The sequence below is a fragment of the Xyrauchen texanus genome, chromosome 3 (genome assembly GCF_025860055.1).
Source record: "Xyrauchen texanus isolate HMW12.3.18 chromosome 3, RBS_HiC_50CHRs, whole genome shotgun sequence".
Taxonomy (NCBI): domain Eukaryota; kingdom Metazoa; phylum Chordata; class Actinopteri; order Cypriniformes; family Catostomidae; genus Xyrauchen; species Xyrauchen texanus.
In genome coordinates, this window is record NC_068278.1 from 30675097 (window position 1) to 30693455 (window position 18359).

An 18359-nucleotide genomic window follows, 5' to 3' on the forward strand; every position below is an offset into this window, starting at 1 on the left:
GTTGTCAAACCACATGTGGAAGTGGAGCAGTGACAGGTCCTACCTGGTGAGGAAGAAGCTCTACAAACACAGCGACAGGGGGCAGAGGGACTGCCCAAGGGAGACTCGGGTCCGCCCACAGGGGGACCGTACAGCGGAAAATACATAACAGGGAGTTGCCTGAAGAGGGTATTAGGCCTGTGGAGCCCTACCCCAGTACAGAGCACTTGAGGCTCATAGTGGGTCTGGACGCAAATTCCTCCACTGAATTCTCAGGCCAGAAGGCTAGGGAGGAAGCACATCCAGGAAGCGAAAGCTTAGTGGCTAACCTGGGATAGAGAGCGCACTGGATCACTTTGGTGAAGGGCGCTAGGTGCAAGGTATTACCGAATTCTACCAGCTCGTACCTGACAAAACATGGGATGAGACCGACTCAACCCTGAGATTGTGGAATCTTGCAAAGGTTTTGGGTGCTGCCCAGCCCACTGCTCTGCAGATGTCTGCTAGGAAGGTGCCGTTGGCCAGTGCCCACAAGGATGCCACACTTCGCTGACAGAAAACACTTGCAGGTCCCCAACCCTCTTGATGGAAGCTAGCACTATCAGGAGGGCCATCTTCAAGGAGAGGGCCTTGAGTCAAGCAGCTAAAAGTGGGGTCTCTGAAGGCCCAAGAGGACCACTGAGAGATCCCAGGAGGGGAACAGGCTTGGCCAGGGAGGGTTCAACCTCTGGGCGCCTCTAAGGAACCTGATAATCAAGTTGTGCTTACCCAAGGACTTGGTGGTCTTGGTGGGCCGCGATAGCGGCTACATACACATTCAAGGTGGATGGGGACCACCTCCCCTCCAACCTCTCTTACAGGAATGAAAGCACTGACAGAACTGCACATCTCTGCGGGTCTTCAGACCGGGAAGAACACCAATTTGCAAACAAGCAGCACTTTAGGGCATAAAGCTGCCTGGTGGAGGGAGCTCTGGCTTGGTTGATCGTGTCTACGACTGCTGGTGTTAGGTCACTCAGATCTTCCGCATCCCATCCAGAGGCCAGACGTGGAGGTTCCAGAGGTCTGGGCGCGGATGCCAGAGGGGAATTTGCTAGGGAGGTGCTGTCGCGAGGAGCTTGAGATCCGAGAACCAAGTCTGAGTGGGCCAGTAAGGAGCCACTAAGGTAACTTGTTCCTCGTCCTCCTTGAACTTGCACAGCAACAGTGTAAGAAGACTCACTGGGGGAAATGCGTACTTGCACAGCCCCCGGGGCCAGCTGTGTACCAGAGCTGTGTACCATTGTGCCCTTGAACAAGGCACTTAAATCCAGGTTTCTCCGGGGGGATTGTCCCTGTAATAACGGCTCTGTAAATTGCTTTGGATTAAAGTGTCTGCCAAATGCATAAATATAAATGTAAATGCCCGGGATATGAATGGCGTGCAGCGACTGTCACTGCTGACTCCAAAGGAGGAGATGGCAGGCGAGTTGTGACGTATGATGAGAACGCACGCGGCCATGGCGATTTATGTACACTACTGTCGCGGTGCTGTCTGAACGGATCAAGAAGTGCTTGCCCCAAATCAGCGGGAGAAACCTCCGCAGGGCAAGGAATACAGCCAGCAACCCTAGGCAGTTGATGTGCCAATGCAGCCGGGGCCCTGTCCAGGAGGCACGCCGGTCTTGCATCGGACCCGGACAGAAGCAAACGAGCGTAATTTCATAGGGATTTACCCGGCAAAACCGAGCCTGTTGCTCCCCCCAAATCGCCTTTATCGGCTGAAGTGGATTTCCCTCGGAAGGGAGAAAGCCACGATCACAACGTTGTCATGGCTATGTTCTCGCTGCCTCCGTGATCGCATTCCAGACACACAAGGAGAGAAATCCATCCAGACACCCATCAGGAGCGGAGAGAGCATACAGGAACTACACAGAGACAGAAAGACATCTTTTAAAAAATGCGTCCTGAAAAGGACGTTCAACGCCTGCTGTGTATTGCTATTTTGTGAATGAAAATACTCTCTTTTAGAGGGAAAAATATTTATCTTTCAGAGGTATACACACTTTCACAGCAGCTTGCTGCTGCACAACTGCTCAGCTCCAAAGAAAAAATCCAGATTGACAGATGCACGCCCGCTTGCCTTTATACCCGTATGTCTGGGGGCGGGACATGCAAATTCTGTCTGCCAATTTCTCATTGGCCTTTTCTCAAGTTCAGAGGAATACGAGGCTCTCAAGAAAGACCCCTTGTGTCATTACATTCAACACAAAGTCGAGTGAGTAACAGAAGGGGAACAATATCTTGCTCATCAATATTGTGCTATATTGTGTGAACTTCTGCAGTTAATCCAGGATGGAGTTCAAAGACATTGGTCATTAACCTTACAGTTCAAACTAAATCGATGTTTAAACACTTTGATACTTGATACCAATCTGTCCTTTGAAAATCAAATTACCAATTTGTGTAGAACAGCATTCTTCCACCTAAGAAATAGTAGGCACATGCTCTCTGTTGCTGATGCCGAAAATCTAATTCATGCTTTCATGACCTCAAGAATAAATTATTGTAATGCATTACTGGGAGGATGTCCAGTGTCACGATCCCCTGTTGTCTGCCCCGTGTTTCACCTGTCAACTGTCATAAACTACACTTCCCATAATTCCCTGCCCTCATCACTGCCCATGCACTTCATTGTTCTCACCTGCATGTCGTTTAGTCATCATTGTGTTTGTGCATTTAAACCCTGTTTGTTCCCCAGTCATTGTCGATCATTGTTTGTAGATGTTGGATGTCGATGTGTCAGCCCAGTTTAGCCCGTTCATGTACCCTTTGATGTTTTCATGTTTTTGTTTCATTTTTCCCATCGTGGATGTTTCCTTTGTTCCTGTCTGTCTTGTTTTCACCTTTAGCCCAGTTTACCCTGTTCATGTACCCTTTGATGTTTTCATGTTTTTGTTTCATTTTTCCCATCGTGGATGTTTCCTTTGTTCCTGTCTGTCTTGTTTTCACCTTTATAAATAAAACCCACACTTAGATCCTCACTCCTCGTCTGCCTCCTCCTACTAATGTTACAGAACGATCGACCAAATATGGATCTAGCGGTTCTCCAAGCGAAATGTCGACTCCTAAGCCTCATGCAAGAGGACCGTCCTGTGGAAGACCACATCTGTGATTTCCTTGAGATGGCGAGTGTCACGGACTTCCCAGACTCCTCCCTGGTGGTTTTTTTCCGGGCCAACCTGAACAGTTCGCTCAAGGAGCGGTTGCCACCGGCGACGCCCGGCTGAACGCTCAGCGAATTCGTGGAGGAGACTCTGCTGGCCTGCGGCTCGCCGTTCACTGTGGGCGTCGTCGAGGAGGACCCTGCCTCTCCTACCACAGTGGTGACCCCCCCCATTCGTCCATGGCTCATCCCTTCACGCCTGCCCCGCCTGCCAGCGAGCCAACCCCCACACCTGCCTTGGTCAACAAGCCAGCGCTGCCAGTCTCGTCTTCCCGGAGGAGGAGGAGAGGAAAGGTTCCGCTCCCCAGTTCACGCCTGCGACCGTCAGTGAGCCAGTGCCTGTAGCCTCGAACGTCAGTGAGCCAGCGCCTGTAGCCTTGACCGTTCCAGAGCCAGCGCCTGTAGCCTCGACCATCCCAGAGCCACCGGTTCCCGAGCCTCCCAGGGCTCCGCCACTCAAGCCTCCCAGGGCTCCGCCTCCTGAGCCTTCTACGATGCCGCCTCCAGAGCCTCCCTCAGCTCCGCCTCCTGAGCCTCCCTCGTCTCCACCTCCTGAACCTCCCTCGGCTCTGCCTCCAGAGCCTTCCATGGCTCCACCTCTCAGGGCTCCGCCTCCCGAGCCTTCCAGGGCTCCGCCCCTCGAGTCTTCCACGACTTCAATCCCCGAGCCTTCTAGGGCTCCGCCTCCCGAGCCTCCCTCGGCTCCGTCTCCTTAGCCTTCTACGATGTCAACTCCCAGGCCTCCAGAACCTGTCCCTGTCTTGTGGCCAGCTCCTAGGCCTCCTGAACCTGTCCCTGCCCTGTGGCCGCCTCCCAGGCCTCCTGAACCTGTCCTTGCCCTGTGGCCAGCTCCCAGGCCACCTGACCCAGTCCCCATCTTGTGTCTCCCGTGGACTGCCTGCTTGCCCTCTGTGCCTCCGTGGACTGCCTGTCTGCCCCTTGTGCCCCCGTGGTCTGCCAGCCTGCCCTCTGTGCCCCCGTGGACTGCCTGTCTGCCCTCTGTGCCCCCGTGGACTGCCTGTCTGCCCTCTGTGCCCCCGTGGACCGCCTGCTTGCCCTCTGTGCCCCCGTGGACCGCCTGCTTGCCCTCTGTGCCCCCGTGGACTGTCCGTTTGCCCTTGTACCCTCTTTGGTCTGCCTGCCCCCCTCCTCACTCCTTGGACAATTTTGTTTTTGTTTTTTGGGTATTTTTTCTTTCTTTGTTAGGAGCGTCTGGAAGCTGCTCCTTTGAGGGGGGGTTATGTCACGATCCCCTGTTGTCTGCCCCATGTTTCACCTGTCAATTGTCATAAACTACACTTCCCATAATTCCCTGCCCTCATCACTGCCCATGCAATTCATTGTTCTCACCTGCATGTCGTTTAGTCATCATTGTGTTTGTGCATTTAAACCCTGTTTGTTCCCCAGTCATTGTCGATTGTTGTTTGTAGATGTTGGATGTCGATGTGTCAGCCCAGTTTACCCTGTTCATGTACCCTTTGATGTTTTCATGTTTTTGTTTCATTTTTCCCATCGTGGATGTTTCCTTTGTTCCTGTCTGTCTTGTTTTCACCTTTATAAATAAAACCCGCACTTAGATCCTCACTCCTCGTCTGCCTCCTCCTACTAACGTTACATCCAGCAAGATCAATAAATACATTTAAATTTGTTTAAAATGCAGCAGCCAGAGTGCTAATGAGAACCAAGAAATATGATCATATTAGCCCCATTTTATCATCGTTACATTGGCTACCTGTTCATTTCCGTATTAATTTTAAAATTCTGTTAACTACGTACAAACTTTGAATGGTCTAGCTTCGCAGTACTTAAGTGACCTTCTACCACGCTATATTCCATCAGCTTCATTACGATCACAAAATTCTGGCCTGTTAATAGATCCTAGAATATCAAAATCCACAAAAGAAGGTAGATCCTTTTCATATTTGGCTCCTAAATTATGGAATAGTCTCCCTATCACTGTTCGAGATGCAGACACACTGCCTCAGTTTAAGTCTAGACTAATGACTCATCTATTTAGCCAGGCATACACCTAATAACACTCTTCGAGATGCAGACACACTCCCTCAGTTTAAGTCTAGACTAAAGACTCATCTATTTAGCCAGGCATACACCTAATTTATCCTCCAACCCACAATTAGGCTGATTTAGTTTAGTCTGCCAGAACCAGAAACCAGAAACAGTGATCATGATCTCTAACTCTGCAATTAATTGAATGGCATCTATGCTTATATTATTTTATTTGTTTCCTGTTTCAACCTCGGGACTCCTATCCTGAGGTCACCAGAACCGGCTGGATCCAGCACCATTCCTGCTTCGTGTTGGAATCCACTGCTGAATGATGATGACTAAATGCAGCCGCTGCCAGCCAAACATCACTTCAAACTATTATGATGTACTTCAGAGGATGAACTGATGCCAATTCCAACCATAATATGATATATACATTATAAATACGTTATAAATCATATGCCATTGTCTGAACCTTGGATTTAGGATGGACCACACCAAACCTCACCGAAATGACCGGCCAGGTTGAACTGTGATCCAACTCACTGATCTCTGCCTGCAGCACCTCAGTCTATTGTAGGGATGCACCGAAATGAAAATTCTGGGCCGAAACCGAAACCGAAAATCCAGGATGCACTTGGCCGAAAACCGAAACCGAAATTTTTACCTATTTAAAAAAAAAAAAAAATGTTGTGTATAATTGTATTAATGTTATACTTTTTCATTAATTTCATGAATTTAATTAATCTGAATTGAAAAACTACAAACCAATAAAATAAATCACACTTTTATTGAAAGTAGCACACCAAAATTGGACAAAAAATATATTAAAACTATATTAAATATTCTTCTTCTTTCAGTTCTGTAAAAATCTAATTTTACAGATTTTATTAACAATTATCCAAATCATGTAAAGTTTTAGAAAACTATTATATGCAAAACAACAGTCAAGTAATGAACTTTGCTAACATCTTTCAAAAACGTTTAAATATGCAACAGTAATTTTAATTAAAACAACAGGCAGAACACAGAATGGTCTCTATTCCACTGATCTATATATATCTATAATATATAATTATATATATAGATCAGTGCTCTATTCTGTGTATGTAAACGTATGTACACTTTAAGTGAAAATGATTGTGCAAAACAGCAGTAATTGAACTAAATCCAACCTCAACTGTAAACGACAGATGTATCCTGAAGTGAAGAACAAGTGTAATGTAATTGCTATACACATCATATTGGACCGCTTTCTATTTAAGTACAAGTGACAGGTTTCTCTTCAAGAACAAAAGTTGCTTAAACGTTCTGACAGTCTCTCCTGTCAGAAAGCTCATCAAGAACATGAGATGCTGCACTGAACAGTCTCTCACTCTCTGTGCTGGTGCTTGGGCAGATAAATACCTGTGCGCAATCCGCGCAAGCAAAGGAAAGCGGTGTTTGTTTATGCGCCCGTAGTCAAGGAGATTGTCGCTTCTGGCGTAGTTCAGCTATACGTCTCAAGTTGTGTTGTAGCTGCGCTAGTTGTGACATTTTCCTGTAGAATCTCTTGCTGTATTCTATATAATATATATATATATATATATATATATATATATATATATATATATATATATATATATATATATATATATATATATATCTTGAAAGTTCTGCTGAATAAACACTGCAGATCGCAAATTTGATGTCCTTATCAGAAACTTTGAAGAATTTGCACACCGCTGACATGATCGCCTTTGTTTGGTAGCGCTGTGATAAGGGCTAGATCGATCCAGATTGAAACCTGAGCTCTGAGGGGCGGGGCGAGGAGGTATATATTTTCGGCTCATATTTTCGGCCTTTTTTCTCTTTCGGCCGAAAACCGAAAGTGCTGAAAGTGCCATTTTCGGCCGAAAATTTTCGGCGGCCGAAATTTCGGTGCATCCCTAGTCTATTGATGGACGATGCTCTTGAAATGGAATGCATAGACTAACAATTGCCAACAAAAGCCTTCATCAGCCAATTAACAAGGACAATTGCATCTATGTGAACTTCTGCAGTTAATCCAGGATGGACTTCATAGACATTGGTCATTAATCTTACAGTTCAGACAATATCGCTGTTTAAACACTGAACCTTAACACTTACTTAGTTTAATAATTTTAAACCATGACTTTAACTATACATAAGTAAAATTTACATTATATTCATGATGTTAGCCAGAGGGGAACTGGCCCCACAGTGAGTCTGGTTTCTCTCAAGGTTATTTTTCTCCATTAATCAACATCTTATGGAGTTTTGTGTTCCTTGCCACAGTCGCCTTCAGCTTGCTCACTGGGGTTATTAATACAATTATTATTTAATGACTTATTTTTAAACACGTTTATGATTATTACACAATGATGATTCATCAACATTATAGACATTACAGTTTTATCTTCTGTTAATGCCTATCTTCTGTAAAGCTGCTTTGAAATGATGTGTGTTATGAAAGGCGCTATACAAATAAAATTGACTTGACTTGAATAAAGTCACAGCTAAAGGGGTTGCAGACTGTATTCAAAATACAGCACAGGCTTTTGTACCTTATTGCATAAATGTGCAGTGTGATCTGTAAAAATAAGTTTGGAATGTTGCATTAGTTGGTAATAGCTGACCTTCACAGTGGCTTCCCTCTTGTGTAGGCTGGAATCCAGGGTAACATTGGCACCGGAAAGATCCTTCCGTGTTAATGCAGTGACCATTAGCACAAAGACGATTATCCTGACACTCATTAATGTCTGTAGACAAACCAATAAATACTTACAGATGGTTCAAAAGTCCACATAAAAAAATCTGGGTTTTAAAATCAAATTTTAATTTTAGGATTTTTTTAAAAAATGATAAAAATATTATGATGTAAATTGAATACGACATATTTAAGATTCTGTGTCATTTCTAGGACACTAATTTGTGACATTGACCATGTTAACTCTTTTGTACAAAAGATCTCCATGCTTGCATAACTTGAGTTCATGCTGACATTAAAGGAAAAGTTCACCCAAAAATAAAAATTAACTGATCATTTACTCACTTTAAAGCCATCCCAGATGTGTATGACTCTTTCTATCTTCTGCAGAACACAAAGATTTTTAGAAGAATATTTGGTGACCATTTGGGAAGAATAACGGTGGCCAGACCTTTCAAGCTCCAAAATCACATAAAGGCAGCATAAAGGTAATTTATATGACTCCAGTGTTTAAATATGTATATTCAGAAGCAATATGATATTGTGGCTGAGAAAAAGATACTTATTTAAGTCCTAGTTGTTCTATAAATGTCCACATTCACTTTTAAAATTCTTTCAAATTCTGAAAGTGAAAGGTGAGATTTATTGTAAAAAAAACAAAAAAACATTGAAATATTGTTCTGTTTCTCACCCAACGTGATTGCATCACTTCAGAAGACATATATTAAACCACTGGAGTCCTATGCACTACTTGTATGCTGCCTTAATGGGATTTTTGGAGTTATTCTTCTAAAATATTCTTCTAAAAATCTTCATTTGTGTTCAGCAGAAGAGAGAAAGTGAGTAAATGATGAGAGAATTATCATTTTTAAGTGACCTATCCCTTAATGCAAAAGAGGGACCTATCAAATACTGATACATTCTGAAATTCATGTAATATTTTCAATTAAACGTTTCATTCAAAATTGTAATGCTGACAACATCATTTGTATTAAAAAATTTTTTTTAGTAGTTGTAGAAAAAAAGCACTTTCTCAAGTGGACTCTTGTAAACCCCACTGTAATTGCAAGCACACACATCCACATCTGCTCAAATCTGTTTTCATTCTATTTTTTTTCTAGAATGAACTTTTGCATAAAATTATATAATACAAATAAAATTAACCAATGGTAGTATTAAGTTTCCATCTTGCACCATGTTATATAGTTTTTTTGGATGCGTGCCACTGACCTCTGCAGCCTTTGCTGTCAGCCTCAGGCAGGAAGCCCTCATTACAGAAACAGCGATGCGATCCAGGCAAATTCTCACAGCGGCCATTCAGACAGACACCACGCTTTTGACACTCATTGATATCTGATAAAGAGAGAGAGATAAAGAGAGAGAGACCAGACTTAGACATTCCTTGTAAGATTACCCTAATATCAAATAAATTAAATAAAACTAGCATAAACTAACATTTGTCATCCTAACAATTTACATTAGAATTTTGGGGTTTTACCAGCAACTGCTTTGGTACTGTTTTTATAATGCCATAAATGTTAAATGTTACTCTATAAGCCCCCACTGCAGCCATTAGACTGCAATAAGGGCTTTGAACTGAAGACGCTAGTGTAGGATACATACATGCTGTACAATACATACGCAGTTATTAAAGGTGCACTCATTTTTCTCATTCCAAATGTTTTAGACATAAATAAATAAATAGCACTCCAGGCAAATCTGTTTAAAATCATGACCATTCACATGAGACGAAGACTTTTATAAATCTGTCGATGAACGTGGGCTCTTCTTTGTGTTTGTGAGTGGTTACATGTGTGCACAAATGTATGTGTCTCTATGTGTGTGTTCTGACCGTAACACATTCCTCCCTGTGCTTGGTGTCCAGGTTGGCAGGGTATACACTCATAGGATCCAACAGTATTCTCGCACTGTTCATTAGGACAGGTATTCGGGTCCAAACATTCATTAATGTCTGTAGACAGAGAGTGAGAGAGAGTGAGAGATAGAGAGCGAGAGAGAGAGAGAGAGAGAGAGAGAGAGAGAGAGAGAGAGAGAGAGAGAGAGAGAAAGAGAAAGAGACAACATTCCAATTGTTATAGACAATCAAAGACAATCAAAGGTTTCTCCTTAGAAAAAAGAACATGCAGAAGGGGAATGAACCAGAATTGTTTTTAACATTAACAGTTCAACTTTAAATAACATTATAATGTAGTTGTGTGTATGTGTGTAGGCGGGTGTACTCACCTTCACAGATAGGCTGTCTGCGGGATTTGCTCCTGAAGCCTGGCAGACATTCACATTTATAGGAACCATGCAAATTAGTGCACTGCCCTCCAATTCCACAGATATCAGGCCTAGAGCATTCGTTTACATCTGAAAACATTTATGCAAACAAATGTTGGCCACCATTTATTTCTTACTAGTAGCAGGCATTATTGTTTGAAGTTAACATAAAGCCTCTGACTCTAACTGGACATGCATCTGGTAGTTAACAGGTAAACACCATAACACAAGTGTCTCTGAGACCCTGTTTCCACCTGGTATTACGATGCGTCTCAGGGGATCTGATCACATGTGGTCAGGTGAGACACATCGCTGTTGACACCTAGTCTCTTAAATGCATCTCTTGTGACCACTTCGGATTTGGATCTCGGATTTGGAGGGGATGGTGTCAGTTTCATGATGACATGCATCAATCACTATGACAGCGTGTTACTGCATGATAATAAAGTGCAACAAACCCAGAAAAGACTAGGAAAGTGTGAAAAAAACGGCGCACTGTTTCTCCCAGTTGCGGTTGATATTTAATCTAAGCACAAACACAAAATGTCAAGCAGAATTATCCATTATTTTAGTGGATTACCTGTATTAAAGGAGCTTCAGGTGTTCGTGCTCTCATCTGAGTTGATATCAGACACACTAAAGCAGATCAGTGATTGTGTATGTATCCGCTTTTTACAACTATCAGATCGAACGGTTATATCCTTTTAAAGCCACTTGTAACTGGCAAACTCTAAACTCTTGTTTTAGCGCATCAGTTGACTGACAGGTGAGGGGTGATGCTTCACTGCTGCCAGGATGCATACAGGCATTTAGACCTCAAATGTGATGTGTTCACATTCGTTTTTGACCTCATTCATAAGTGTTTTTTGTGATCTGATCACAAAACATTTAGACCCCGTTTAGACAATGCATCTTAATACCAGGTGGAAACAGAGTCTGAGACAAAAATAAAATAACTAAAATAAAGTATAATTCAGCTTGACATTTTTTTCTTGCATTCTTTGCCTTATCTGACTTTGTTGTGCTTTAAAACGATGCAGTGAATCATAGTGACCAGGTGTAAACATCCATGTGTCTCACCTGACCACATATGATCACCCGAAACACATCTTAATACAAGGTGTAAACAGGGTCTGACTGGTCATAATTACCATAACTGGTAGCTGTCAAAAAGAGTCTTTGAATGGCTGAATAAACAGTAACTCTGATGGACACTCACCAATACATCTGCGTTTCCCATGAGGCACTGCAAGTTTATAGCCAGGTTGACAGTTGCATCGGTAGGAACCAACAGTGTTAATGCAGGTGCCTCTACCGCATGGCTCAGAGTCACATTCATTTTCATCTAAACAGACAGTGAGACAGAAATGTAATCTTGGATTCTATCTATCAGTGTGTGTATAACTACAATGTTTAGGTGTGGATATTTTATATTTAGAGAGGTTTTAGTGCACTGAAGATATGGGTATTTCATTTAGGATACATCACTCTGGCATTTCATTGGTTGTAGAGTACGTGTGTACTTACCCACGCAACTCTTTTTCTGAGCATGTGGTTGATATCCGGTATAACAGTGGCACACAAAACCATTCTGTGTGTTTACACACTCTCCATGACCACATATATTCCTGTTCAGTTTGCAGTCATCCATTGCTGTTGTTCACAAACACAGACAGACACACACACAACACACCGATGAACGAGAAAAATACAGAGCACACAAAATTGTTTGAATGCACAAATGCTAGCACATTCACAGAGTGGCCCATTATTCTCAATAAATTACCAAGAGGAATTTAGCGTAGACAAATATTTTGCAATTATCTGACAATTGAATGAGAGTTCAACTATTGGAACTCACGTGAGACCTGCGTCTGTGCCACCTCCAGTGAGTCAGACTCTGGGGGAACCCAGGATATGGGAGGAGGAGTTGGCTCAGCCACAATGACTGAAGAAGAAACAAAATAAATACTCAAAGAAATTGTAAGTACATGAAAACGAAGGAAAAACAGAAAGGCAGATGAAAAATAGATACAGATACCTTTCTAATAAATTGGAAATTAAAGAATGAGTCTACCTGGTATGCGAGGACCGTGCGGGCTGACTGGTAAATGCTGCATGGGCGTGGTTGTCTGAATGGGGCCTTCCTGTTGACATAATGGACAAATCAATTTGGTGAACTGTGAAAAGACCCTAATATAAATTGTGATTTTAACTTGATTTCTATTCTTCCCTGAACCAGTAGTTTAGACAGAAAATTTTTACTTTCAATCTTACCGGAGGCTTGACCTCTGGAATACAAACACAAAGAGATACAATTAAAATTAAGTTTTATAAATAAAAACAACTGTAATATTAAAATGTAATTCCAATTATTGTACCAGTGTCAGGTTTGAGATTGTGTTCAATGCTAGTCAGGAAGGGCTGAATGGACAAAGTTCCATGATAGGTCAAGAAAGACATCCCTTTCCCTGCTGGACAGATCTTATTGAAGGCAGCTATTGAGTCACAGAGTGAGATAAAATATAAAATTAGACCATCAGAGAGAGAGCGAGAGGTGTATATTAAATTGTTTGCGTTTGGTGCATCCAAGAGTCCAAGTCTTTTAAAGTTTAAAGTTGTGCACAATCTAGAGACTGACTTCCACACAGGGACGAACACACTCACCTGTGCCATCCTGTGGACACCTCTCACAGTTGCTACCCCATGCTTTACCAACAGTGCAGCAGCATATCTCATGGGACAGGCGTGTTGGAAGAGCATGTTCACATTTCCCTGCCTCCGTAACCATACGAAAACATAGACCCTGCTCAACAGTTGATGCTAAGACAGAAGTTAAAGTCCTGTATGAATGTTTGTTATAGTTTGCAAATCTTCTGTAATTGTGTGTAAATTTGTGTGAGCTTGCACAACGTTTTTGCCTCACCTATGCAGCGTGTTCTGTCTGTCAGTACATATCCAGGCTTGCAGGTACAACGGAAACTTCCTTGTGTGTTTAAACATTCTCCATTCTGACACAGTCCCTGCATCATACATTCATTTATGTCTAAGATATCAACAGAGACAGGGACAGAACAACAAATAAACAATAAGTATATAAGTTTGCTAAACTCAAAACGGTAAACAATTCAGTTTACTTTAAAGGTGTCAGTCTCATGAACTCAAAAGAAAGAGAACGTTGTAAATACTCATCAAGGTTAATTTATTTGAACTAATTTGTATTATTAAATGTTTTAAAAATTTATAAAAACAATTAATTATTTTGAGCATTAGGGTTTTTAGTGTACTATGTACACTGAATTGTCTGCACAAGTATGTGTTCTCTTTCAGGAAAGCACTAAATTATGTTTCTTCATTAAATATAGAGGATTTAGGTTAAAGGTTAAATCATTAGTCATTTGATACCTTTATAATAGTAGGTTAGTGGGAATTACTTCAGCTAAAATCTTTGTTTATCTGGATTACAATGAAGCTGATTAATTGCAAAGTTCTCTTCTCTTACTCAACAGGTATTAGAATATTTCAAGCAATTGTAAAAGAAGCATGATTAAGCCTGTACCACCCTAAATAGTATAACATTTTTACATTCAGCAGATTATCTTTTTCTACAATGCTGATGTAACTGATCCAACTGACGTTTTATTAAATTCTTAATCTTGTGCAATTGAGTTTTGATAGTTTCTGCTTCTTGAGGCATGGCCTGCTCACATCCTCCAGAAGATCATGGATCTGGAAGACATGATCTACCACCACCAGTACCATCTCCTTAGCAGAAGGAAGCTTGGAGAGGAGAATGAAATGGACCGCCTTGGAAAAGCAGTTCACCACAGTTAGGATGACCTTATTGCCACTGGATGGAGGAAGACCTGTGACAAATTCCTGGATAATATGGGACCAGGGACAAGAGGAGATGGGGAGGGGCTGGAGCAGACTAATGCGAGGCTTGTAAGAAGGCTTATTCTGGGCACAGACCGTGCAGGCTGCAATAAACTGATGGACCTCCCCAAACATGGAAGGACACCAAAACCACTGGCAGATGGATACCAGCGGTCCTCCTCACATCTGGATGGCAAGCAAGCCTTGATGAGTGGCCCAACTGGAGGATAGAGGACCAGATAGATTTAGGCACAAATACCAGACCCTCTGGGCACCCCTCGAGCACCTCAGCTGAACGAAGGGCTTCTCTGACCCCTGCCTCGATGTCCCAAATGACAGCCACCACTACCCATTCAGGAGAGATGATCGGGTCGGGAGTGTGGCTGTTGTCCGGGCCAGCGAAGTGATGAGACAGGGCGTCAGGTTTTACATTTTTGGAGCTCGGACGGTAAGAGAGAGTGAAGCTGAAGCCGAAGAACAATGCCGAGCAGGCCTGCTGAGATGTTCTAAAGGTTTTCTTGATCCATCCAGACCAAGAAGGGTTCCCTCACTCCCTTCAACCAGTGCCACCACTCCTCCAAGGAAAGCTACACCGCCAACAGCTCCCTGTTCCTGACGATATAGTTCAGTTCGACTGGGGACAAGCGGTGGGTATAGTAGGCTCACAGGTGCACTTTATTATCCTTCAGGGACCACTGGGAAAGGACTGCCCCGACCTCTGAGGCATCCACTTCCACAATGAACTGTTGTCCAGGATCTGGAAAAGATCATATGGCAGCCGAAGAGAAATTGACCACAGGTGGCAAATCCCCAAAACGCTGCAATGCCTTACAAGAATTGGGAGCCGGCCAGTCAGAGATGGCCCTTACCATGGCTGGGTCTAAGCGGATCCCTTCTGCCGAGATAATGAACCCCCAGGAACGGAACTGACCTCACGGGGAAAGTGCACTTCCTGGCACCCAAGCTAGACATTTCAAATGGCTGCATAGGCGCACTGCCAACCGGTGATCAATTCTGATGACCAGGTCCACCAGATCATCAAACTTGGCTGGTAGCTCATGGGTGAATATCTCATCCTGGATTTCATCCACTAGCCCATGCAGGAACTGATTCCACTGGGCTGCCTCATTCTAGCCACAGGAAGCTGCCAGTGTGCGGAACTGGATAGAGTAGTCTGAGACTGATTGGCAAAGTGAAACAAGGTGCCATGCTTCTTCCCTCCCATGCACTGATCAGTCGAACATCTTGATCATCTCTACCTCAAACTCCTTAAAGGAAGAGCTTGGCTAGCCACACGGTGATTCCCCACACACGTGCCCGGCTTGTGTGCAGGGTGATCATGTAGGCTTCTTTGGACTCTTCAGATGAGAAAGTGGCTGGAGGGCAAAGTCCACAGAGCACTAGGTCAAGACAGCTTGACAGGACTGACCCTGGGTTTGGGAGCTGGTCAAACAGGGAGCAGAACAGCAGTGGTGGCAGCGGCAGCCAAGGCAGAGTCCTGGTCAGACCTGAGTCTTTGGCGCTGAGGTCAGCGATCTGGGATGCCATCATCTCCATGGAAAGCTGGCTCTCGTGATGACCAAACAGGGCACCCTGCTGGGCAATAGCTGATCTAACTGGGTCTTCACCTGCTGGGTCCATGCTGGCCAGATCGTTATGTCAGGACCAAAGATGGTGAGACAGGACCCAAATGCAGGATAACCACAACTGAGAAACTTTATTAAAGAACAGAGGCAGAACTCAAAGTGACCCCATAAGGCGAGAGCAGGAACACTCCAATAGCTAGGCAAGATCTGCAACCAGCAGGCAGGTGAAGCAGGATGACCAGGCCGAAGAGGGGCAGGCAGGGATAAAAGTCATGGCAGGCTGGGTTTTGAACCGTAAGGGCAGGCAGAGATTAATAGCCAGAGGGAGCAGAGAACTAGGCAGATATGACCAGACAGGGAATGGTCTCAGACAAACTCAGGGGCAGGCAGAGCTTCAAATCCGGTGAAAGGTGCAGGGCATTCAAATGTGAAAGGTGCAGGGCAATAGATCCAGGCCAAGGGCTGACTAACTCAGGCAGAAGACAAAAACCTGTAGGACAGGAGATCAGGCTGACAGAATCAGGCAGAGGGGGTAGACAAATGTGCCAAGAATTCAGGAGCCATCAGGAGACAGTGCAGATACATACAGATACTCCATAAATTCTTGCCCAGTGGAACTCAGTAGTCTTAAAGGATTAGTTCACTCAAAAATTATTATTTTTTTATGATTTACTCACCCGTAAGCCATCCTAGATGTTTATGTCTTTCCTTCTTCAGCAGAACCTAAATGAAGGGTTTTATTAGCACATTTCAGCTCTGTATGTCCATACAAATAAAGTGAATGGGTGCCATGAGCCTGTTGGCTGTTTGATGGTCCAAAAGGCACATTTAGGCAGCATAAAATGTATCCACACATCTACAGTTGATGAATGTCTTTTGAATCAAATCAATAGGTTTGTGTAAGAAACAAATCCATAATTAAAAAGTTTTACACTGAAAATCATTAATTTATGCCAACACTGGGAAACTGATTGAAATGACCAAACTCTCACATTACATTCTTTCTTCTGTTGTATACAAAGCACGCTTCCGTCTTCTCTTGTGAATGCACCATTGTGCTTGCATCACGTGACAGCTCTGTGATGAGTCGACTAGTGGCAGGAAGCATTTTAAAAAAGTGAATAAAGTTTTAATCATCAATTTATTTTTTACACAAACCTATTGATTTGCCTCAGAAGACATTCATTGATCAACTGGAGTCATATGGATTACATTTATGCTGCCTAAATATGCTTTTTGGACCATCTAACAGTCAGCAGCCTCATGGCACCCATTCACTTTCATTGTATGGACATATAGAGCTGAAATATGCTTATAAAAATCTTCATTTTGGATCTATTGAAGAAGGAAAGACATACACATCTGGGATGGCTTAAAGTTGAGTCAATCATGAGATAATTTTAATTTCTGGGTGAACTATTCCTTTAATCCTGCCCTGTCTCTGACAGAAGTCATGCATGTTAAAGCGCTTTCTCTTTACAGCCTTTTAATCCCTTAAATATCTGCATTTGCGCTTACGTAATCTTTCAGAATGCTGCTTTCTGCAAAACCCCGGAATAAGCAGTCTTCTTAATTCCATGTAAACATGGTCAATGTCTTGACGGAATGAAAGATATATATGGAATAGAAGATACAGAAGCCTCAGCGGAATCAAATAATATCCACACTGCAAACTATCAGGGAACTATGTTTCTATCTACAGGTGGAGAATTATTCAAACAACACAACTTAGCAGTGCTGTTTACAAATGTTTGATGGAACTTTGGTTTCGGGAAACAACAACTAGTTTAACTATTTTGGTAATGATGGAACTTGCAACCATAGTTGGCTAAAAGTGAGTCAATTAATTAGCAATCTACAATTAGTAAAACCATGACACTATGTAAACTTTCCAGCAGGCACATGTGTGCACTCATTACCTTGGCAGTGAGTCCTGTTGAGCCTCTTGTATCCCTGAGGGCATGTGGAGCCAAATTCCTCTACTATAGTCTGGTGTTTCCCAGTATCTGAATGAGAGAAACCCAGAAATTCAGACCGTTACTATGAAACATCCAGCAAATGAGAAGAAAGTAAAAACAAATCTAAATAAAAATGAGAATGAGGCAGATGTTGGATTTTATTTGGAAACTGGTGGTGTAGTGAGCTGCTGAGTGTGTGATGTGGTTCTTTTATTTGTATGTGTTTGTGCAAAAGAGAGAGAGTGAAGGGCTGCAGTGGGAACTTTTCTCTGAAGCTTGATATTTTCTCGTCTGTATAAGAACATGTGAAAACAGAGACAGAGTGACTTTCCAGAGAAGCATTTGCCAAAGCCAATATTTTTTTCATCCTATTTTCCATCCTTCACTTTTGTCTACTTTTACTGCAAAGGGTGTGGCATAGGAAAATATGATGTTGCTAAGACACTCGCAGACATTCACACACAGTCAAATGCAAACACTCATACTAACACACATCCGCTCACACACAGAATCATTCAACTGGCCAGGATTTTCAAAAAGAACCAGACATATTCCAGAGAGCCATCACTGTCTGACTGTGCTCTAAACTTTCAATTAAGTGTTTGTGATCTTTAATTACTTACTAGATACTTACAAGGTAGTAAAGGGCATTTGTAACATTTGTTTTGGCCCCATGAATTACCCACACTGCCACAGCAGTCTTCCTGATTGGTCAGACCAGGGAGAGGGTTACTACTACACTACAAAAAGAGAGA

The 18359-nt window shown here is 43.0% G+C and overlaps 1 protein-coding gene across 2 annotated transcripts in view; it reads right to left on the minus strand.

The window, feature by feature from the left end:
• Nucleotides 1–18359, minus strand: part of LOC127625798 (latent-transforming growth factor beta-binding protein 3-like) — a 66059-nt gene that overhangs the window by 16565 nt on the left and 31135 nt on the right. For both annotated transcript variants that reach the window (XM_052101169.1, XM_052101159.1), the window contains exons 5-18: nt 18239–18344; nt 17566–17652; nt 13111–13230; nt 12852–13007; nt 12566–12682; nt 12462–12475; nt 12262–12331; nt 12046–12132; nt 11712–11837; nt 11404–11529; nt 10146–10274; nt 9754–9873; nt 9132–9254; nt 7831–7953 (exon numbers count right to left, since the gene is read on the minus strand). In XM_052101169.1, coding sequence (XP_051957129.1) covers nt 7831–7953; nt 9132–9254; nt 9754–9873; nt 10146–10274; nt 11404–11529; nt 11712–11837; nt 12046–12132; nt 12262–12331; nt 12462–12475; nt 12566–12682; nt 12852–13007; nt 13111–13230; nt 17566–17652; nt 18239–18344 — 1504 coding nt within the window. The remainder of the gene's footprint in view (nt 1–7830; nt 7954–9131; nt 9255–9753; nt 9874–10145; nt 10275–11403; nt 11530–11711; nt 11838–12045; nt 12133–12261; nt 12332–12461; nt 12476–12565; nt 12683–12851; nt 13008–13110; nt 13231–17565; nt 17653–18238; nt 18345–18359) is intronic.